Genomic DNA, 24,575 nt, shown 5'->3' with positions numbered 1-24,575 from the left:
TTACTTACTGCTAACGTTCTTTTTCAATACACATTTGGGTGGGTACCCAGCTGTCCTGAAAGACTCCGGGAAAGAACGTTACCAGTAAGTAACTTTTTCTTTCCCCTAATCGTCTTTCAGGACAGCCACCTGAGAGGATAACCGAGCACTTACCCTTAGGGCGGGACCACAGCTTGTAAGACCTTACGTCCAAAGGTCTGATCTTTTGCTGACAAGAGATCCACCCTATATTGTCTTACGAAGGTGGCAAAGCTGGACCATGTAGCCGCTTTACAAATTTGTTCCGGCGTTGCTCCAGCTCTTTATGCCTGTGAGGCTGCCATTGATCTCGTGGAGTGCGCTCTGATACCCTCTGGGATCTGTATGCCTCCTAACTTGTAAGCCTATTCAATGGCTTCTCTTAGCCATCTCGCTATGGTGCGTCTAGTGGCTCTGTGCCCTTTCTTAGCTCCAGAATGTAAAATAAATAAGGAATCTGTCTTCCTCAGTGTTTTTGTTACCTCTAAATAATTCAAGACGCATCTCCTGACGTCTAAATTATGAACTTTACTTCTTGTTCTCTAGAAGGGTTCGGTATGAAGGTAACACAACCTCTTGTTCCCTTGTTCCCTATGGAATCTCGAGACTACTTTCGGCAGGAATCCTGGATCCATTTTGAAAATGATGCGGTCTGCAAAAATTTGACAAAAGGGGGGGTCTGATTGGTAGGGCCTCTATCTCACAGACCCTTTTGGCTGTGGTAATTGCTACCAGGAAGACTGCTTAAAGCGTCAGCGTCTTCAGGTTGCAATTCTCTAGTGGTTCAAATGGATCTGCTGTCAAAGTTTGCAGCACTAATGACAGGTCCCACTTTGGAAAAACTGTACTCTGTATAGGTTTTTGTCTGCTCAGGGTTCTGAAGAGTCGGATTATCCATGGATCGGATGCTAATTTTTTTTCTTGGAAAACCGAAAGTGCTGACACTTGACTCTTTAATGTGCTAAGGCTTAGTCCTTTCTCTACACCACTCAGTAGAAATTCTAGGACTGCCACTGAGCTCTGTGTGTTGAAGGAGTTTTCTGTGAACCATTTGTTAAAGCACTTCCACACTCTCTGATAGATGTTGCGTGTCTCCACTTTCCTGCTTTTTAGCAGAGTCGCTATTAAGCGGCTTGAGAACCCTTTTGCTTTCAGCAGCTGCTCCTCAGATACCAGGCAGCCAAGTTCCACAGTTTCACTTGGGGGCAGTATATTGGGCCCTGGGAGAGTAGATCTTCCTGAACTGGAAGTAACCAGGGGCTCTATAGCGAGTTCTTTCAGCATAGAGAACCACTGTCTTCTGGGCCAGTGAGGTGCTATGAGAATCAATGTTGTGTTCTCTATGCAGAGTTTTCTTATTACCGCTGGTATTAGTACTGGTTAGGGGTGCAACGGATCAGAAAACTCACGGATCGGATCATTTTTCGGATCAGCAAAAAAGAAAAAAACACTAATCTTGTTACACCCAACAGAGTTTTAGATTTCACAGTTATTTTCAACACAAATTGGAGCTTAAATACAGATAGGTAGATTCAGTAAGAGTTAGGCCGGCTTATCAGTAGATAAGCCGACCTAACTCAGAATCTACGCCGACTTATGTTTAAGTGTATTCTCAATCAGAGATACGCTTAAACATATCTAAGATACGACGGCTTGCGCCGTCCTATCTTAGGTTGCAATATTGAGGCTGGCCGCTAGGTGGCGCTTCCATTGCGGTCGGCGTAGAATATGTAAATTAGTAGATACGCCGATTCGCGAACGTACGCCCGGCCGCCGCAGTACATTTACACCGTTTCCGTAAGGCATTATCAGGCCTAAAGTTATTCCATCTATTAGATGGAATAGTAATGTTAAAGTATGGCCGCCGTTCCCGCTTCGAGATTCAACATTTTTACGTTGTTTGCGCAAGTCGTCCGCGAATAGCGATTTACGTAGTTTACGTCCATGTCAAAATCAATAGGCCCGTGCGGCGTACTTAGCCGCAATGCACACTGGGAAATGTAGGCGCCCGGCGCATGCGCAGTTCTAAAAAAACGTAAAAAACGTAAGGTCAAGCCCCATTAACATAAAACATGCCCCCCTCAAACACATTTGAATTAGGCGCCCTTACGCCCACCGCTTAAGGCTACCCCGCCGTAACTTAGCAGGCAAGTACATTGTGAGTCATGTACTTGCCTCGCTAACTTACGGCAGCGTAGCTTAAATTCCTTAAGCTACGCCACCGCAAAGTTGCGGCAATCTTAGTGAATCTACCTAATTATATGTAAATCTGACGGTCTGTTTACATGTTACATTTTAAAATCTGCAGCAAACCTTACATGCTTGCTAATGTGACAGAACACCTCTGATTTTCACATTAAGTTAAATATTAATATCAAAGATGTTCTGTCACTTTAGCAAGCATGTAAGGTGCCATTAAACGCAGCTATTCACAAAAAAAAAAAAAAAAACTATTTGTTTTTTACCAAATTTTTTTTATCAGAGTACATATTGGCCTAAATATATGAGCGACGCAGTACCGTATCACAAAAAAATGCTCTGGTCAGGAAGGGGGGTAAATCTTCCGAGGCTGAAGTGGTTAAACAGGGACCTGGACAATGCCATACACAGTGTGTGAAGCAGAGCGACTGTGACATGCTGTGTATACAGTGGGGGAAGTGTCTCAGTGTAGCACACACACCGACAGTAGAGATGTACAAACACACACTGACAGGTTAAGCCCTCTCCACCCCTCCTAAGGACTCTCATGATCCCCTCACAGCCCCGTGTGATTGTTCCAGCACGGCATTCCAAGCAGGCAGGTTAGGGAGAGATGAAAGTGGAGACAGTGAGTGAGAGGAAGTAACAAGCTGAACACACACACTGCTGGCTTTGTTTCTCACCTCTCTATACAGTGCACTTGTTCCCGATCCCTCACCTAACATTATCCTATCTGTAGAGCAGAGGCTGGCCGTTCCCCCTTCCAGACACTTACTGTGTGATCACGGTGAGTCGGTGACACATCCATCGCTTCTGTCGGCTGCTCCAGGGGAATTCAGTCCCATGCTGTGAAGGGTCACTGGCAAGCACACGGTCTCCACTGGGGTGGAGCAAGATGGCCGCCGCTCCGGAGCTAGGCCGAAGCCGGGGACTTTCCTACGGCCGAGGCTCCGAAGTGCTCCGCGGATCGTGTGGTGTGCCGATCCGAATTGGGTGACCTGTTCGGATCTCGGATCGGTGACGATCCGTTGCACCCCTAGTACTGGTGGAGGAAAGGCATAACACATTTTGAATGTCCACCTCTGTGCCAACGCATCCACCCCTATCGATCCGTTCTCTCTTTTCAGAGAAAAGAACGCTCTGACTTTCTTGTTTTCTCTTGAGGCAAATAAGTCCACCTGAGGTGTTCCCCACTTTTGCGTAATTTGTCTGAACACCTCTTGGTTAAGCGCCCAGTCGCCTTCCTTCACTTGTTTCCAGCTGAGAAAATCTGCCACTGTTTAAATCCCCTTTTAAGTGGACAGCTGATAGAGAGAGTGGGCCGGATTCATGTAGCTCAGCGGATCTTTAGATCCGCTAGATCTACCTGGTTTACGATCCGCCGGTGCAATTTAGCGAGGCTAGTGCATGATTCATAAAGCACTTACCTCGCAAATTGCACCGTTGGATCGTAACTCCCCCCTGCGGAATGCAAATTCCGCGGCTAGGGGGAGTGTACAATTTAAATCAGGCGCGTTCCCGCGCCGATTTAACTGCGCATGCGCCTCCGGCGGAAAAGCCCAGTGCGCATGCTCCAAATGACGTCGCTAGGACGTCATTGTTAGCGGCGGGTACGTCAATTGCGGCCATCGGGATTCCCGATCGACTTACGCAAACGACGTAAAATTTTTGAATCTCGGTGCGGGAACGGCGCCCATACTTAACATTAGCTACCCCTCATATAGCAGGAGTAGCTCTCCGCCGGAAAAAGTTGAACGCAAACGACGTTGAAAAAGAGCGACGGGCGGGCGTACGGACGTGAATCGGCGGTTCTCCTCATTTGCATATGCAACGTGTAAAACAAAGCGACGGCACCTAGCGGCCGGCGGGAGATTACAGCCTAAGATTCGACTGGTGTAAGTCACTTACACCAGTCGGATCTAAGGGAGATCTATGCGGAACTGATTCTTATGAATCAGTCGCATAGCTCCGACCGTGGGATCTCACAGATCCGACCGTCGGGTCTCACAGATACGACGGCGGATCAGGAGATCCGCCGGCGTATCTATTGATGAATCTGGCCCAGTATGTTTTTCTCTCACCATTCCAAGATTTTCTCTGCTAGTGCCCACAGGGTTCCACTTCTTGTTCCACTTCTTGTTCCACCCTGTTTGTTTATGTAGGCAATGACTGATGCGTTGTCGGACCTGATCTGTAAGTGATGTCCCTTTAACTCTTTCTGGAAGGATTGGAGTGCAAGCCCTACTGCTTTCAATTCCTTCCAGTTGGATGATCTCATCCTCTCTTCCTTTTCCCACGTTCCTTGTGTTATCTGGGAGCCTAGATGCGCTCCCCATCCTACGCCACTTGCGTCTGTGGTAAGGGTCTGGGAAATGGGAAGTATCCACAGCCGTCCTTTGGTTACATTTTCCACTGTCCTCCACCACCATAGGGTTCTTTTTACCTTTGCTGGTATTAGAACCTGAGTGTCCAAGGACTCCTGCTTGTGATCCCATATCTTTAATAGGAACATTTGCAGTGGCCGAAAATGTAGGGCTGCCCATTGTACTGCTGGGATTGCGGACGTTAGTAACCCCAGTGTTGACATCATCTTTCTGATGGTGCATGGTAAGTTTGCCTGAATTGCACTTACTTCTTTTTGGATTTTTTCTATTTTTTCTTTGGGTAGAAATATTTTTTGTTGGACTGAATATATTACATATCCCAAGTATGTTATCCGCTGAGCGGGTTGTAGGTTGGATTTTTCTATGTTTATTAGCCAACCCAGTTTTTTTTAGGAACGTCTGCGTGATCTTGAGGTTCTTTTGTATTCTTTCTTTTGCAATTTACCGCGATCCATGATGCTCTGGACCCGGCGGTCACGGACACTCTCGTCGGGGGTGCGCGGGAGTGCGATTCTGGGGGGACGTCCTCCCAGAGTTAAGGAACCGCCTTGTAGCCGTAATTTGGCTATGGGGCGGTGATTAAGTGGTTAAGGGTGTACATACTAGGGGTGCCGAAATTAATTGCTGCATCGTGATTCGGGTGTCCATGATGCAATGCCGATGCACGCGACCCCGAAAATTGATTACCGGGATGATGCCGCAGCTGCAGGCATCATTCTGGTACCGTTTTTAGAGCGGGCGGTCGGCTTTCCAGTGATAACAGATGCGGCTAAAAGCCGCTCGGTTGTTATCCCGGAGGAGTGGGAGGGGACATCCCCCCCTCCCGCCGCCGCTCTGACCGGGCCTCCCGTCCCACCGAAAGACCCGATCCGCGAGCTGCTACCTACCCGATTCGCGAGCGGCTAGAGACAGACTGGAACGAATCGTCGGCTTCGTTCCAGTCTGAATGTAAACACGGAAGCAACGTCACAATGTCACTTCCGCTTTACTCGCCTGCCAATGGCACCAGTTTAAAAAAAAAATGACAGTATTCAGAATCGCCGTTTTCGGCGATCTGAATACTTTGAAGTGCAAAGGAGGGATTTGGGGTCTTTTAGACCCGTGATCCCTCCATAAAGAGTACCTGTCACCACCTATTACTGTCACAAGGGATGTTTACATTCCTTGTGACAGCAATAAAAGTGATCAAACTTTTTTTTTTTTTACACAATGTAAAACAAAAAAAACAAAAAGAAATAGAATTTATTTTTTTAAAGCGCCCCTGTCCCCGTGAGCTCACGCAGCAAAGAAAACACATACTCATGCCGCACCTGCATATGTAAACGGTGTTCAAATCACACATGTGAGGTATCGCCGCGATCGTCAGAGCGAGATAAATAATTCTAGCACTAGATCTCCTCTGTAACCAACCTGATAACCCTTATTTTTTTAAAGCGTTGCCTATAAAGATTTTTAAGTAGCGTAGTTTGTCACCATTCCACAAGTGTGCAAAGAAAGACACTCCCCTGTCCCACAATTCAGCGACGTGGCCACCCGAACCCTCTATTCTCTCCCCCGCCTGTCCACGGCCTGGCAATACTACTGTAGGCATCCGGCTGTGACAGATTGCAGCTTCGCAGCCGGGTGCTCATGTCTCGCTGCGCTGTCCTGCATAGCCAGGCAATCTTCTGGGACCTGTGATGTGTTCCAGAAGATCGCAGGGAGGAAGGGACGCTTGGTGGCCCGAGCGGAAGTGGGAGTTCGTCGGTAATCGTGATGCATCGTGAAATCGAATCGCTTATCAGATAATCGTAATCGAATTGTGAGACCAGTGAAGATGCGCAACCCTAGTACTTACTCACTTTTGTTGCCAGAGGTTTAGACATTAATGGCTGTGTGTTGAGTTATTTTGAGGGGACAGCAAATTTACACTGTTATACCAGCTGTACACTCACTACTTTACATTGTAGTAAAGTGTCATTCCTTCAATTTTGTCACATAAAAATATATAATAAAATATTTACAAAAATGTGAGGGGTGTACTCACTTTTGTGAGATACTGTATACACACACATATATATATATATATATTTATACACACACACACACACACACACACGTATATATACAAACACAGTGCATCTGGAAAGTATTCACAGCGCTTCACTTTTTCCACATGTTGTTATATTACAGCCTTATTCCGAAATGGATTCAATTCATTATTTTCCGAAAATTCTACAAACAATACCCCATAATGATAACGTGAAAGAAGTTTGTTTGAAATCTTTTATTAAAAAAAAAAAAAAATCACATGTACATAAGTATACACAGCCGTTGTTCAATACTTTGTTGAAGCACCTTTGGCATCAATTACAGCCTCAAGTCTTTTTGAGTATGATGCTACAACATGGGCGTCCGCTCCATAGAGCAAGGGAGGGCGTTCGCCCCCCCCTAGAATCAGTAGTAAGACAATGTGACACACATTTAGATTTAGCTGCGGCCGCCTCTCGAACCTGCGCCGCCGATTGTCACTGTCTCTCTAATGTCAGTCAGGCATATCAAGTCAGTCTGTGACTGTTTGTTTACCTTTCGCTCGGCTCCCCACCCCTTGTTTTCTGGCCAGCCAATGATCGCTCACTCCCCCTAGCCTGAAGCTCGTCCTGATGGCGTGACGTCACTCACGCCGGGAGGGGATCACGTCGGTGATACTGATGGCTGGGAGGAGCGTAGAGAGCTGTACCAAGAGGAGCCCGCGCGCTGTTGAGGCAAGTCACACACAGACACAGACAGACACAGACAGTCTGTAAAGGTTTTTGCTACCAATCCCCTTAAAGCGCTAATTCTTTGCTAATTTTCAGAAGGGACATCAGTAAAAGCAGGCTGGCTTTGCAGACAGTGCAGTAATGCAACACACATTAGCACACTTTGTACATGTTTGCACTGACATTTTTTTAATGGCTCCCCAATGCACTAAAGGGACACACCTGCTGCATGGTAATACACTTTAATTTTTACTATATGAAATTGTGATTGTTATTATTCGATTAGTGAGCCATTTTACAAGTGTGTGTGTGATACACACACTTGTAAAATGGCTCACTAATCGAATAATAACAATCACAATTTCATATAGTAAAAATCAAAGTGTATTACCATGCAGCAGGTGTGTCCCTTTAGTGCATCGGGGAGCCATTAAAAAAATGTCAGTGCTTTTGCTTTGTAAACTTGATATGAATAATTTTCAATAAAAATTATTGGAAAATAAAAAAAATTCAGTGCAAACATTAATATGTGCAAAGTGTGCCAATGTGTGTTGCATTACTGCACTGCAAAGCCAGCCTGCTTTTACTGACTTCCCTTCTGAAAATACTAGTTTCTTGGCTGCAAAGCCACCAGAGACAGCCAAACAACTAGCACTTTAAGCAACAAAAACCTTCACATTTTTCTTTGTATATATATATACCCTTAAAATGTCAGGAGGGTGCACTGGTCAGTGATCATAGTAACTCATGTATTAATGTCAGTGTAGGACATTTACCCCCCTCCCCCCCGCCGCCATGCTGCATATTAAAAAAATCTTCAGACTGCATTCTGTATGGCATCATGCCATACGGAATGATGCAGTCTGAAGATTATTAACTGTGATGACTGTCTGTGATTTTTTTAATATGCAGCATGGTGGGAGTGGGGGGGGGGGGGGGAAATGTCCTGCACTGGTTATGGTTACTCATGTATTAATGTCCTGCACAGTGCAGGGTGCAGTGTAATGTAAAGGGGTCCAGGGATGCAGGGTGCTGTGTAATGTTAAGTGGTGCAGGTGCTGTGTAATGTAAAGGGGTCCAGAGGTACAGGGTGCTGTGTAATGTAAAGGGTTCCAGTGGTGCAGGGTGCTGTGTAATGTAAAGGGGTCCAGAGGTGCAGGGTGCTGTGTAATGTAAAGGGTTCCAGTGGTGCAGGGTGCTGTGTAATGTAAGGGGTCCAGAGGCGCAGGGTGCTGTGTAATGTAAGGGGTCCAGAGGCGCAGGGTGCTGTGTAATGTAAAGGAGTCCAGAGGCGCAGGGTGCTGTGTAATATAAAGGGGTGCTGTGTAATGTAAAGGGGTGCAGTGATGCAGTTGTGGAGAGGGGGTACACAGTAGTGATAAAGAGATATTGAAAGATGCAGGGGGCACAGTGGGGTGTTTTTACATTTTAACGTGGGGGGGGCGCTTTTAATCCCCGCTAGCGGTCGAAGAAAGGGTTAAATGCGACTGTGTATCGCCAGTGCCAAAGCGCCCCCCCCCCTGAAAAAATTTCAGCGGACGCCCATGCTGCTGGCGCTCCTGTCTCCTCCTCTTCTCGGTGTGCCACCATAGGAAGCAGCTTGTGAAAACGTATGTATATGTGTTTAAAAAAATATATATATATTTAATAAATTTTCAAAGATATCAGCCAAACTTCTTTCACGTTGTCATTATGGGGTATGGTTTGTATAATTTTGGAAAAAAATAATACATTTATTGCATTTTGGAATAAGGCTGTAACATAACGAAATGTGGAAAAAGTGATGCACAATGAATACGGTATTTTCCGGGATGCACTGTATATATAAAATAAAACCTAACAAGGAAAGAATGAAGAAACTGGAGAAAAAGGTGATGCAGATAAAGGGTAGGGTACAAATTAAACTATAGTAATAAATTCACTCACCTGTATAATGCTGATGCAGAGAAGACACACCTCATCCTGTTTTCTTTGATGCTGAAATATCTGTATAAAATTACAAAAGTGATTGCGGTTATATATATGAATCCAGCATAGCAAAAGCAACTCATCAGTTTTGCAAAATTTCAATTTCATTAACATATGGTTAAAATGTACACCACATTATTGTATGTTCTATTACTATGACCTGGAAAACACCAAAGTTTTTCCATAGGTTTCTGTACCTTTTTTGGTTTTGGGTATTCACTGGAGCTTTTTCAATGTCTTTTAATCAATACTTTAAAGCGGGAGTTCACCCGAAAAAAATGTTTTAACATTAGATTGGGCCTAATTACGGGAAGCAGAATCGGGTGTTTTGTTTAAAATCAATGCAGTACTTACCTTTTTTGAGATAGATGTTCTCCCGCCGCTTCCGGGTATGGTCTTCGGGACTGGGCGTTCCTATTTGATTGACAGCCTTCCGACGGTCGCATACAGCGCGTCACAAGTTGCCGAACGTCGGTGCAACGCTATACGGCGCCTGCGCACCGACGTTCGGCTACTTTCGGAAACTGGTGACGCGCTGTATGCGACGGTCGGAAGGCTGTCAATCAAATAGGAACGCCCAGTCCCACAGCCCATACCCGGAAGCGGCGGGAGAACATCTATCTCAATAAAGGTAAGTACTGCATTGATTTTAACCACTTCCATACCAGGTACTTACGCAGCGTTCCGCCCAAGCCAATTTTCAGCTTTCAGCACTGTCGCACTTTGAATGGCAATTGCGCGGTCATGCTACACTGTACCCAAACAAAATTGGCGTCCTTTTTTCCCCACAAATAGAGCTTTCTTTTGATGGTATTTGATCACCTCTGCGATTTTTTTTTTTGCGCAACAACTAAAAAAAGGCTGAAAATTTGGAAAAAAAATTACGTTTTTATTTTTTTCTGTTAATTTTTTTGTAAATAAGTTTTCTCTTTCAATTACGGGCACTGATATGGCGGCACTAATGGGCACCGATGAGATGGCACTGATGGACATCGATGAGGTAGTACTGACGGGCACAGATGAGGTGGCACTGATTGGCGGCGCTGGTATGCGACACTGATGGGCACACATAGGCGGCACTGATGGGCACACATAGGCGGCACTGATGGGCACACATAGGCGGCACTGATGGGCACACATAGGCGGCACTGATGGGCACACATAGGCGGCACTGATGGGCACTCATGGGCGGCACTGGGCACTCATAGGCGGCACAGATGGGCACTCATGGGCGGCACTGATGGATACTTATGGGTGGCACAGATGGGCACTGATAGGTGGGCACTGGGCATGGATGGGCACTGTGGGGTGGCACTGATGGACACTGGGGTGGCACTGATGGACACTGGGGTGGCACTGATGGACACTGGGGTGGCGCTGATGGACACTGGGGTGGCAGCACTGATTTTTGCCAGGTTGCCAGTCAGTGCCCATTTGTGGGCACTGACTGGCATCTTTTTTTTTTTCTTTATGCTTTTTTTTTTTTTTTTTTTCTGTCATTTTTTTTTTTTTGCCCACCCTGGTGCTCCAGGGTGGGCATCCCTGGTGGTCCAGAGTGGCGATCCGAGGGGGGGCTGCGCTGATAAACAATCAGCGCTAACCCCCCCTGTCAGGAGAGCCGCCGATCGGCTATCCTCTACTCGCGTCTGTCAGACGCGAGTGAGGAAGAGCCATCGACGGCTCTTCCTGTTTACATCGTGATCAGCCGTGGTTGGACACGGCTGATCACGTGGTAAAGAGTCTCCGCCGGAGGCTCTTTACCGAGATCGGAGATGCAGGGTGTCAGACTGACACCCCGCATCACCGATCGCCGCGATGCGCGCCCCCACGGGCGCGCGCGGCATGAAATCCTGCAGGACGTTCTAGAACGTCCTGTCAGGATTTCATAACCACTTCCCGGACGTAAATCGGCCATAGGCCGGGCGGGAAGTGGTTAAACAAAACACCCGATTCTGCTTCCCGTAATTAGGCCCAATCTAAGGTTAAAAATTTAGTTTTTGGGTGAACCTCCACTTTAAGAGTAATGCTGCGCACACACGATCAGTCCATCCGATGAGAACGGTCTGATGGACCGTTTTCATCAGTTAACCGATGAAGCTGACTGATGGTCAGTCGTGCCTACACACCATCGGTTGAAAAACTGATCGTGTCAGAACGCGGTGACGTAAAACACAACGACGTGTTGAAAAAAAAAACAAAGTTCAATGCTTCCAAGCATGCGTCCACTTGATTCTGCGCATGTGTGGATTTTTACCGATGGTTGTGCCTACTAACGATCGTTTTTTTTTCTATCGGTTAGGTATCCATCGGTTAAATTTAAAACAAGATTGCTTTTTTTTAACCTATGGATAAGTAACCGATGGGGCCGACAAACGATCGGTTTGGTCCCCCCTGAAGCTTTTGTATTCTGATAGTGGGAGGTTTTCCAGCCATCAGAATACAGTGTTCATTGTTGACTGCTATAAAAGGAGGTATTTCCCCACACTTTGGGGAGATTTACATTCACTTCCTGCGTTAATATGCTCCTATTACATTAACATGCATTAAGTCATGTGGAGCCCCCCAGTGCAGACACCTGGGAAACTTACAAAGGCTGCAGAGTAAATCCAAAGCCTATCAGGGGGATGTGTATACAGTGCAATATTATATACAGTACATTTACTTCTTTCTTCATTAGTTATCTACCGAGGTGGATTACGTAACTGGGTTTGGCACTGCTATGCGCGACCTTACAAAACCAATTCTTTATTGAACCTAAATACCTGCAGGAACAGAATACTTACACTTGCTTCAGCAGGCTTGCATTCCAAAACTCCTTTTAGTGACTGCAATGACTGGAGAACACACCGCTCAAACTGAGATGGCTATAAAAGAAAGCACAATAATACATTTTGTTATGGTGTTCTAACAGTACACATACATGCGCTGTTTACCGCTACCCTAAAGGCCCCATTCACATCAATGCATTGTGGTAACTTGTATTTGCATGCCTTGACACTGCAGGATCACTTTTTATCATTTTTTTCCACACAAATGGAGCTTTCTTTTGGTGGTATTTAATCCCTACTAGGGTTTTTATTTTTGCCTAAACAAACAAAAAAAGACCGAAAATGTTGAAAAAAACTAACAGTTTTTATACTTTGTTATACAATTTTGCAAACAGTTAATTTCTCTCCTTCATTGTTGTGCGCTGATGAGGCTGCACTGATGGGCACTGATAGGCGGCATTGATAGGTAACAACAGGTGGCACTGATAGGAAACCAGAGGTAACACTAATAGGCAGCACTGATGATGAGGCACTGTTTGGAAGCACTGATCGGCATCTATAGGTGGCACTGGTGGGCATCGATAGGTGGCACTGGTGGGCATCAGTAGGTGGCACTGGTGGGCAGCACTGTTGTGCACTGGTAGGTGGCACTGGTTGGCACAGATGAGGCGGCAGAGGCTCTCTGTGTTAGGGACCGATGTCCCTCTGACAGTAGCTGGTGATCGGGGTTTTTTATTTTTCTCCTCACGCTGTGAGGAGAAAAAAAATAGGATTTTTAAACAGCTTACCTGTAAAATCCTTTTCTTGGAGTACACCACGGGACACAGAGACAAAGGCCCGGATTCACAAAGCATTTACGCCGTCGTATCTATGCGCCGTGCCCATAAACTGAGATACGCCTGAAAATAGGCTTCATCTGACCGTTGTAACTTTCTTACGCCGGCGTATCGTGGGTGCATATTTACGCTGGCCGCCAGTGGCGCTCCCATTGATTTCCTATTCGATGAGGGAGATGAGGGAGATGCACGAACGTACTTGCGCCCGGCGCATAATATACGTGGTTTGCGCAAGTCGTACGTCCGGCGTAAAGTTATTCCCCATATATGAGGCGCAACTCATGCTAAGGTATGGACCAGGGAACACAGCCGTCGTATTTTACGTAGTTTACGTAGTACGTGAATAGGGCTGGGCGTAGGTTACGTTCACGTCGTAGGCATTGATCCGTCGTATCTTAGGAAGTAGTTCCGACGTGATTCTGAGCATGCGCACTGGGATACATCCACGGGACGGTGCATGCGCCGTTCGTTTTAAGTACTTGTATGGCACTCGGCCCATCATTTGCATGGGGTCACGCCTCATTAGCATGGCTCACGCCCACTTCCACCTACGACGGCTTACGCCGAGGGAACACCGCAGTTTGGGAGGCAAGTGCTTTGTGAATTCGGTGCTTGCCTCTCTGCGCGACGTCGGCGTAGCGTATATTAGATACGCTACGCCGGCAAAAAAATGCGCCAATGTATGTGAATCCGGGCCTAAGTCTTTACATAATGGGTTATATGCTCACCATAAGTGATTGGACACTGGCACAACCAATCAGAGTCAGTTCCCCTCCATATAGCCCCTCCCATCCGGGAAGTACCTAAGTTTTGTAGCAAAGCAATACGTTTAATAAGAAGGGGGGGACCTCTGTGTCCCGTGGTGTACTCCAAGAAAAGGATTTTACAGGTAAGCTGTCTAAAAATCCTAATTTCTTTATCGTACACCACGGGACACAGAGACTTATGCCGCATACACACCATCACTTTATGTGTTGAAAAAAAACGAAATTTTCTGTAAAGTAAAAAAGAACGTTTTTGAAACTTCAATTTTCAAAGACGAAGTTGCCTACACACCATCGTTTTTCTCACAATGTTCTAGCAAAGCGAGGTTACGTTCACCACGTTTTTCCATTGAAGCTCGCTTCATAACTAGCTTCTGGGCATGCGCGGGTGTAAAAACGTTGTTTTAAACATCGTTTTTTGCTACACACGGTCAATTTCTGTGAAGTAAAAAACGACGTTTTGAAAAACGACACATAAAATTGAAGCATTCTTCAATTTTTTTTTGTCGTTTTTCAGAAGACATAAAACAACGTTTTCTCCCACACACGGTCATTTAAAGTGACGTTTTTAAAAACGTCGTTTTTTTTCATCACATAAAGTGATGGTGTGTACGCGGCATAATGCCGCGTACACACCATCACTTTATGTGATGGGAAAAAAACAACATTTTCTGTGAAGTAAAAAATGATGTTTTTGAAACTTCAATTTTCAAAAACGACGTTGCCTACACACCATTGTTTTTTCACAATGCTCTAGCAAAGCGAGGTTACGTTCACCACTTTTTTCCATTGAAGCTGGCTTCATAACTAGCTTCTGGGCATGCGCGGGTTTAAAAACGTCGTTTTAAACATTGTTTTTTGCTACACACGGTCAATTTCTGTGAAACAAAAAACAACGTTTTGAAAAACGACACATAAAATTGAAGCATGCTTCAATTTTTTTTTGTCGTTTTTCACAAAGACATAAAACAACGTTTCCCCCCACACACGGTCATTTAAATTGACGTTTTTAAAAATGACGTTTTTTTTCATCACATAAAGTGATGGTGCGTACGCGGCATAAGTCTTTACATAATGGGACGTCCCAGAGCAATGCTCCCATATGAAGGGGGGAGACACAGATCAAGCAGGCTGCCCGGGACCAGAAGCTCTATACCGCTGCCTGCAGTATACTTCGCCCGATGGCGGCATCCTCCTGTCCTCTCATGTTCACTTGATAGAATCTGGAAAATGTGTGGACTGAGGACCAAGTTGCAGCTTTACAGATCTACATCACCGAAGCCTGGTGGTGCACTGCCCATGAAGCACTTATCGCCCTGGTTGAGTGCACCCTAACAGAAAAGGGAGGAATCCGATTCTTTAAACCATAGGCTTGAAAGATTGTGTGGGCGAATCCACCTGGAGATAATGGATCTAGACGCCGCTTGTCCCTTCTTGGGACCATCCGGCAAAATAAACAAAACATCTGTTTCGCATATCTGAGCGGTTGCCTGCAGATACTCCTTTACTGCTCTCACGAGATCTAGAGAGTGTAATAACTTCTCCTCCACTGTCTGCGGATCCTGAAAAAAGGAATGCAGAACAATGTCCTGATTTAAATGAAAGGACGACACCACCTTAGGTAAAAAAGCAGGATGGGGTCATAGTACAATTTTGTCTTTATGACAAACTAAATAAGGCTCTTTGCAAGAAAGAGCTGCTAATTCAGATACTCTTCTAGCTGAAGAGATAGCAATCAGAAACGCCAACTTCCTGCTTAAGCGGAATCTGGCGAATAGGTTCAAAAGGTTGCTTCTGCAACACTGACAATACTAGATTTAAATCCCACGGGCATAAGGGGGATTTAACTGGCGGATTGATCCGCAGTACCCCTGTGAATGAAAGCCAGCACTAGGGAATGCGATGCCTTTGAAAAAAGACTGATAGAGCCGATATTTGACCCTTAATGGTACTAAGGGCTAAATTCATATTCACTCCTAGCTGTAAAAAGGCAAGAATCCTACTAATGTCATATCTTTGAGGATTCCATTTGTTGGTTTCACACCATGAAACATATGCGTTCCAGACTCTATAGTAAATAAGTCTGGAGGCTGGCTTTCTGGCATTAATAAGTGCAGAAAGAACTGGACCTGAGATACCTCTCTTCTTCAGAATGTGGGTCTCAACAGCCACACCGTCAAACTTAGCGTTTGTAAGGAAGGATGGAACACTGGTCCTTGCGACAGCAGGTCATGGCGGAGCGGAAGCTTCCAAGGTGTTCCTATCGCCATCTTTATGATCTCGGCGTACCAAGGTCTTCTGGGCCAATCTGGGACCACTAAGATTACCGGAATCTTTTCCTTCTTGATCCTGCAGAGTAGCCTCTGTAGCAGGGCGATCAGAGGGAAAGCATAGATCAGTGAGAACTGATTCCATGGAACCACTATCGCATCCAATCCGTAGGCCAGAAGATCTCTTGTCATGGACACAAAGTTGTCCAATTTCCTGTTGAACCTGGAGGCCAACAGGTCTACATCTGGGGTCCCCCATCTCTGGCATATGGCCTGAAAGATCTCGGGGTGAAGAGACCACTCTCCTGGACAAAGTTGCTGGCGACTCAGATAGTCCGCTTGCCAGTTTTCTACCCCTGGAACGAAGACTGCAGAAAGACAAGGAACATGTTCTTCTGCCCATCTTAATATGCGATTCACCTCCTTCTGGGCGCCTTGACTTCGGGTGCCTCCTTGGTGATTGATATAAGCTACTGCTGTAGCATTGTCGAATTGAATTTGAACTGGGTGACCGTCTAACCTGCTTGTCCAGGTTTTGAGGACCAAATATACTGCCCGTAATTCTAGTATGTTGATGGGTAGACTCTTCTCGGTTTTGGGCCAGGTGCCCTGGGCTGAAGCCTCTTCCAACACAGCTCCCCAGCCCCTTATGGCATCTGTAGATATCCCCTTCCAGGTGACTGGAAAAAAGGATCTTCCTTTCCGTAAGTTCTTGGTTTGTAACCACCAATTGAAGCTTTGGTGTACCTGTGAGGCCAGGCGCATGGGTAAATCCAGAGCCTGGATATTTCTGTTCCAGACGGATAAGGTGCTGCCTTGAAGTAGTCTAGAATGAAACTGTGCATAAGGGACGGCCTCGAAAGAGGCTACCATCTTGCCTAAAAGCCTCATGCAAAGGCGGATTGAAGGTCTCTTCTTTGCCTTGACCTTGTGGCTCAAGTCCTTTAGCGACTTGATCTTTGATTCTGGTAAGAATACCCGACTTTGGGCTGTGTCTATGATCATGCCCAGATACTCTACCATTCTTTAGGCTTGTAGAGTGGATTTTTGTAAGTTTACAATCCATCCGAAGTGCTCCAGGTATCTTATAGTGGTGAGCACTGCGTGGTCCAATCCTGCCACGGACTGATCTATTACAAGCAGATCATCTAGATAGGCTGTTATCTGTATGCCTTGTGCTCTTAGATTTCCCAATAAAGGAGCAAGTACCTTTGTGAATACCCTGGGTGCTGTGGCCACCCCAAAGGGTAGGGCCACAAATTGAAAGTGGCGATCTTCCACCGCAAAAACTTTTGGTGAGCGGGATGGATAGGTACATGAAGATATGCGTCCTTGATATCTATGGACGCCATGAATTCCCCACCTTGTAGGGAGGTGGCTACTGATCGAATAGTTTCCATTCGGAAATGGCGAATGTTCAGAAACTGATTTAACGCTCTTAGATCCAAAATGGGTCTGACGTCTCCATTCGGTTTTGGGATCACAAAGAGGTTTGAGTAAAAACCTGAACTTCGCTCCTTTAGGGGTACCTCTGTGATCACCCCTTGGGATAGTAGATGATCCAATGCTCTTTTTAGAGGATCCTTGGAGAGTCTTGAGCTTCGGAACTGGGAAGATGGGATTTCCTGAAATTCCAACTTGTACCCCAGGGATACTGTGGATACTACCCATCTGTCCTGAATTTCCGTCTGCCATGCTGCTGAAAACTGACAAAGCCGCCCCCCCCACTCGGCCGAGCGGGGGCGCCTCTTCATGCAGAGGCTTCGGGGTTCTGCTTATTAGCTTTTGAACCCCGCTGCTTCTTGTTTCTTTGGGCCTGGTCTTCCTTGGTCTTTGTGGCTGGCTGAAAATGCTGTCGCCACTGGCTGGAAGTAGATCTACCAGGAGCCGGGGAGAGAGAACGTTTAAAACAAGGACGCTTGTTTTTCTTCTTCTCTGGTAATAGCGTAGTTTTTCCGCTAGATATCTTTTGGATATACTTTTCCAAATCCTCCCCACAAAGGCATTCTGCGTGAATCGGGAAACCCGCCAGAAGCTTTTACAGGGTGCCTCTGCAGACCAATGCATTAGCCAAAGGATTCTGCGCATATGCACCAGCTGGAGTGTAAGACGAGATGCTTGCAGGATAGAATCTCTCATAGCATCTATTGTAAAGCATAAAACTTTAGGCAAATCTTCCCAAGCCTTGGACTGCTCTGGAGTCAATTCCTTCAGTCCCGCATCTACAGCAGGCAGACTAAATTTCTTTGTAAACTCTGCCTCCATGGGATAAAGAATATTAAACTTCTTAGGAGGAGAGAAATGTTTGTCTGGGTGTAACCAGTCTGCAAACATTGGGCCAGATTCAGGTAGGGGCGCGCAAAACTGCGGCGGCGTAACGTATGACATTTACGTTACGCGGCCGCAAGTTTAACGGGCAAGTGCTTGATTCACAAAGCACTTGCCTGTAAAGTTGCGGCGACGTAGCGTAAAAAGGGCCGGCGTAAGCGCACGTAATTCAAATGATCCCGTAGGGGGCGTGGATCATTTAAATTAGGCGCGTTCCAGCGCCGAACTTACTGCGCATGTGCCATCCCTAAAATTTCCCGACGTGCATTGCGGTAAATGACGCGATTGGTTTCGACGTGAACGTAAATGGCGCCCAGCGCCATTAACGGACGACTTACGCAAACGACGTCAAATTTTTAAATCGCGACGCGGGAACGACGTCCATACTTCACATTGGCTGCGCCTCCTAATAGCAGGAGCAGCCTTACGGCGCAAACGACGTACGCAAACAACGTAAAAAACGAGCGCCGGCCGCACGTACGTTTGTGAATCGGCGTAAGTATGCAATTTGCATACTCTACGCTGACAACTACGGGTGCGCCACTTAGCGGCCAGCGTCAGAATGCATCCTAAGATACGACGGCATAAGAGACTTATGCCAGTCGTATCTTAGGCTACAGTCGGCGTATCTAGCTTTCTGAATACAGAAAGTAGATACGCCGGCGCTACTTAGCAATTACGCTGTGTATCTATGGATACGCAGGCGTAATTGCTCTCTGAATCTACCCCATTAGCTTTTTTAGCAATGGATGAATAGGAAAAGAGTTTGTACTCTGCAGGGTTTTTAACAAGCCCAGGGAGGAGACAGGTGATTCAGTTAACTTCGAAGGAGGTAAACTGAATGTAGTACGTACGACTTCAGCGTAATATTGTACATGCGACTTTAGCATCTGAGATGCAGAGAAAGGTTCCTCTGAAAAGCCTGATCCATCCGACTCCTCTGCAGGTGAAATCTCATCCTCATCCTTGTCCTCTTCAGATCTGTCTGAAAGAGGATCAATAATCACTAAAGGCGATCTGCTTCGCTTTCTGTCCGTCTTGGAGGACTGAGTGATTAACTTAGCGATCTGACCTTCTAGTTTTCCCATGGCTGCAAAAAAAGTGTCTTCAGTGACATATGCAGGCCCAGGTGCCACTGGAGAAACTCCTGAACGTGGCGACGGCTCCACCTGAACTGGTAAATCAATGGTTACAGGGGACGAAGGTACCGAGCAGGTGCGGCCAGAGCCTCCTGTCTCAGGCGGCGCTGTTTCCTTGCTCCTAGACCCTGATCCCTTTTTAGTGGAAGACATATTAATGAGCAAGACGCCGAGGTACCAAAATGCATCTACTGCTGTGCCGAGTTTAAAAAATTAGGTATGCAACTTCAAACACACAGACTAATGCATAGAGTGGGTGTCTTTCACATGGTAGTGCCCTACCAGCCACCTAGAGTTAGCTTGCCCCCAAAGCTGCTGTGTCCCGAGGGATCTCTGCTGCTGCTGGCCTCCAGGATGGATCTTTTGCCTTAACAAAAGTTCCACTGCCTTAAAAAACGGCGTGCACGCCTCTTCCTGCTCCCCTCCCCTCCTGGGGGCTTCTTATCAGGCATCTGAGGAGAGCAGCGGTGCCATGTCTTCAGCAGAGCTCTGCAGCGGAGGAAGTGTGCTTGTCCAAAGGATCTGACACTGTCTGAATGAGGTGAGACAAAACTCAGCTCTTTACTCCTCTAGTGGCCCATTTTGAGAAGACACCCCTCAAAATTTTGAAAAAGGTCCTTCAGAAAATCCTTAGGCTCCTTTTTCTCTTACCTTAATCCCCGCTGCAGGTTTTTCTGCTGAAATATTTTTCAGACAGTACCAATCTTCACCCCTCTTCGCGGGCTTTGTGTGCCAAACCTTCAGGGATACAAGTTTCCTATTTAAAGGAGACTTCCCCCTGGGCCTTGTAAAAGACTCTGACCAGGACTTTAAGTCTTAATACAAAAAGTGCTGGAGCTCAGAGCCCAGTCCTCCGAAGAGAGACATTACAGACGACGCCTCTTTGCAGGTGGCCCGGATCCATTCCACTTTTGGCATAGCTTCATAGCCTCTTGGATGGATCCAAAAAAAAGGCAGCAGAGCTTTCCTTAGCACTTCTCCACGCGTCCTACACCTTAGACACCTTAGACGCGTCCTTAGACACCTTAGACGCGTCCTACACCTTAGAAACTGAGGTACTTCCCGGATGGGAGGGGCTATATGGGGGGGGGGACTGATTCTGATTGGTTGTGCCAGTGTCCAATCACCTCTGGTGAGCATATAACCCATTATGTAAAGACTTAGTCTCTGTATCCCGCAGTGTACGATAAAGAAATAGACGATTACCGGTTTACATTACTTGATCAGCTGTCATTGACTGACAGCTGATCACGTGGTAAGGGGTTGAGATCGGCCCCTTACTCCGATCTGAGATCAGTCGAGTCTCCATGATATGCTGATCACAGAGAGCGCCACAGGCTGCTCTAGCTTGGGAGGATGTACATGGACATCCTCCTGGCAATTTAGGCCCACACTGTAGCCGTCTTTTGGCTATAGCGCAGGTGGGAAGGGGTTAAAGAAAATCAATATTGTATTTTGATCTATTATTGTTGATTAATGACTGGTGAAAAAAAAAACGTCAGTTACAAAGAGAGAATATATTTTGTCTATAAGATCTATCTGGTAGGCTTTAGTAAAACTGAGGAAAGCAAGCCACAACCATTGTCAGCACTATCAAGCAGAAAGCAGAACATGCATATGCAATATGCCGTAAGGCTTCACTGCCAAGTTCCCTTACTCGCAATGAAGGCGGCATACACCCGACAGCTGTGGTTTCCCGACATCGCTGGACTCCAGGACAGGTAAGTGTCCTATTATTAAAATTCAGCAGCTGCAGTATGTGTAGCTGCTGGCTTTTAAATGTTTAAGGCGGTGGGCAGACCTCTGCTTTAAGCTTAGTCCAGGTTATGTAAATCAGGCTTATTTACACTCTACTGGACATGTTTTTTTTCTTTTTGCAACGTTGCAGACCTTTCACCACTCATCAGAGTGACTTCCTCAATTCAAATTAGAGTTGTGATCATCCCTCAGCATTTATGCCCACAAGGGTAACCAAGTCACCTCAATTCATGTTCCCAATCCATGAATTATGTTTACAATATTACCGAGGAAGTCAATCATATGAATGGTAAAAATACTTTATTTAACCTGCCTGGCGGTATTCCCGAGTCTGACTCGGGGTTAGATTTTCCTGCTGCGAGCAGTAACCCCGAGTCAGACTCGGGCTTGCCTCGCTAGATCCACAGGCATGGTTTACTTACCTTGTCCCTGGATCCAGCGATGCCGCCGCGCTGTGTGAGCGAGCGGGACCTCGCTCGATTCACACAGTGCCTCTGTGTGCCGCTGATCTCCGTTCCCTGCGACGTTACGACGCACGGGGACGGAGAACGGCGCCAAATTCAAAAAAGGAAACAAACACTTTACATACAGTATACTGTAATCTTATAGATTACAGTACTGTATGTAAAAAAAACACACACCCCTTGTCCCTAGTGGTCTGTCCTGTGTCATGCATGTCATTTTATATAATAAAAACGTTTCTTTCTCCCTGCAAACTGTAGATTGTCCATAGCAACCAAAAGTGTCCCTTTATGTCAAAAATAGTTTTAGATCAGCTAAAAAACAGCGATAATAAATTATAATCACTTGCAGAATTGTGCGATAGCGATTTGTGGGGAAATTCGTCATAAAAAAAAAAAAATAATGACAGCAGCAATTCTGCAACTGAGCAAATTTCAGTGATTTTGATTTGATTACATTATTGAATAATTTTTATTATAATTATATTATTTGTTATAATTATTTATAATTATTTATTATATTATAATTTATAATTTTGTTTTTAAAAAAATGTCATACCCGGGATGCCTATTAGAATCTTGTTTGGTCAGATTTAAGTGAGTTATTCCTAAAAATTACAGACCTACAATATAAAACGCCAAATTTCCTTGCAAATAATGGTACCGCTTTCAGCATGTTTTTTCTGAAAGAATCATACCGCCAGGGAGGTTAATACTAAAGAAGTCCAACTAAATGTGACTAATTACTACAACTACTGTATAACATGACCTGACTTAATGAAAACCTTCACAGACACCTAACAGAATCATATAAACACTATAAATTGTCTTTAAAGAATATGCTATTTAATGCTAGGTCCTGATGTACATATACTAAAGTAATAGACAATATCAGGGAAATAATGTGGTATGTGCTTCTATGCTGATTTTATAACGAGTTCTTTTTTTTGCAGAAATCTATATAAACATATCTCAATGTAGATATCATTTCAGACTGGTGACACATTTCACAAGGTCAAATGTGTATCAGAAAACTTCCCCTTATCAATAACAAGCAAAAAGTTTAATTCTTTAGGTTCCAGGTAATGACTTTCTAGATTAGCTAGCCGTTATCAAAATGTCCCAAGCAGAAAACATAAATCTGATAAAGCGACAGAGTAGAGTACATGGTGAGTGTACAGAGCTGGCAGTGTTATCGCATGGGCTACTGGGAAATGTAGTCTACTCTATGAAGGAAGCAGACTTATCAAGTGATGTCGCTCCTGCACCGAATCCTCCCACCAGTGCCGGAGGATACGAAATTTAATCTGAGCAGAATGCTAACATCACAGCTAAGGAATAAAGAGATTTTTAATACAGCTTACCTGTAAAATCTTTTTCTTGGAGTACATCACGGGACACAGAGCGGCATTCATTACTATATGGGTTATATGGAGTACCTTCAGGTGATGGACACTGGCAATCTCAAACAGGAAATGCCCCTCCCTATATAACCCCCTCCCATAGGAGGAGTACCTCAGTTTTGTACTCTTCTTGCGGAAACTATGGCGACCAAAAATACTAACTTCCTTGTCAGTAAAACCAAAGGAATTTCAGCCAACGGCTCAAACGGTTGTTTCTGTAAACTTGACAGAACAAGATTTAAATCCCACGGACAAAGCGGGGATTTAACTGGAGGTTTAATACGTAAGACCCCTTGAAGGAAGGTCTTAACCAGCGAGTGGGTGGCCAGCGGCCGCTGAAACCACACTGACAGAGCAGAAATCTGTCCTTTGATTGTGCTTAATGCCAATCCTTTATCCACTCCTAGCTGGAGAAAACTTAAAACTCTATCGATGGTGAACTTGCGAGGAAGCCATAGCTTGGACTCACACCAGCCTACATAGGCCTTCCAGACCCTGTGATAAATCACCCTAGAGACCGGTTTCCTGGCTCTGATTAGGGTAGAGATTACTCTCTGAGACAGACCTCTACCCCTGAGAATCAGGGATTCAGCTTCCAGGCCGTCAAATTTAGATGCCGTAAGGCAGGGTGGAGGATCGGACCTTGCGATAGCAGGTCTGGCCGTAGAGGAAGAGTCCAAGGGTCTCCCACTACCATCCTTAAGATTAGTGAGTACCATGCCCTTCTGGGCCATGCTGGAGCTACCAGGATGACTGGTATGTGCTCCACCCTGATCCTGCGCAGCAGGCGGGGTAGTAACTGGAGCGGGGGAAACGCATAAAGAAGTTTGAACTGATGCCAAGGGCAAACCAACGCATCGGTTCCGCAGGCCATCGGATCCCTTGAGCGGGACATGAACCTGTCTAGCTTCTTGTTGAGTCTCGATGCCATGATATCCACGTCCGGCACTCCCCATCTTTGGCAGAGTGCTTGAAAGATTTGTGGATGCAGAGACCATTCCCCCGGCAATAGAGTCTGGCGGCTTAAGAAGTCCGCCTAAAAGTTGTCCACTCCTGGAATGAATATTGCCGATATGCAGGGCACATGAGCCTCTGCCCATAGGAGAATCAAGCTCACCTCTTTCTGAGCGGCTTGACTCCTGGTTCCCCCCTTGGTGATTTATGTATGCCACGGCCGTGGCATTGTCTGATTGAATTCTCACCGGGAACCCCTGCAATTTTGACGTCCAAGCCCTGAGGGCTAGTCGAGCAGCTCTGAGCTCCAAGATGTTGATGGGCAACTGCTTCTCTGGCTTTGCCCAAGTACCTTGGCGAGTGCAACCATCCAAAATTGCTCCCCAGCCCGTCAGGCTGGCGTCTGTGGTCACTATCTTCCAAGCCACTGGGCTGAAAGACTTCCCCTTCAGTAGATTCTGAGGGTCTAACCACCAACACAGACTTTGTCGGACTCTTGATGAGAGCGGCAACGGGATATCCAAGGCCTGTGGCCTTCTGCTCCATGCTGACAGGATGGCTGCCTGCAGGATGCGAGTGTGGCT

At 45.9% G+C, this 24,575-nt stretch overlaps 1 protein-coding gene across 1 annotated transcript in view; it reads right to left on the bottom strand.

Annotated features, from left to right (window-relative positions):
- EXOC2 (exocyst complex component 2) overlaps positions 1-24,575 on the bottom strand; it is a 308,760-nt gene that overhangs the window by 84,776 nt on the left and 199,409 nt on the right. The window contains exons 17-18 of the mRNA XM_040353634.1: positions 12,094-12,174; positions 9,269-9,328 (exon numbers count right to left, since the gene is read on the bottom strand). Coding sequence (XP_040209568.1) covers positions 9,269-9,328; positions 12,094-12,174 — 141 coding nt within the window. The remainder of the gene's footprint in view (positions 1-9,268; positions 9,329-12,093; positions 12,175-24,575) is intronic.

Source organism: Rana temporaria, chromosome 5, assembly GCF_905171775.1.
Source record: "Rana temporaria chromosome 5, aRanTem1.1, whole genome shotgun sequence".
Taxonomy (NCBI): Eukaryota; Metazoa; Chordata; class Amphibia; order Anura; family Ranidae; genus Rana; species Rana temporaria.
Note: the sequence above shows the minus strand (reverse complement) of the source record. Positions and strands in the feature narration are given on the sequence as shown.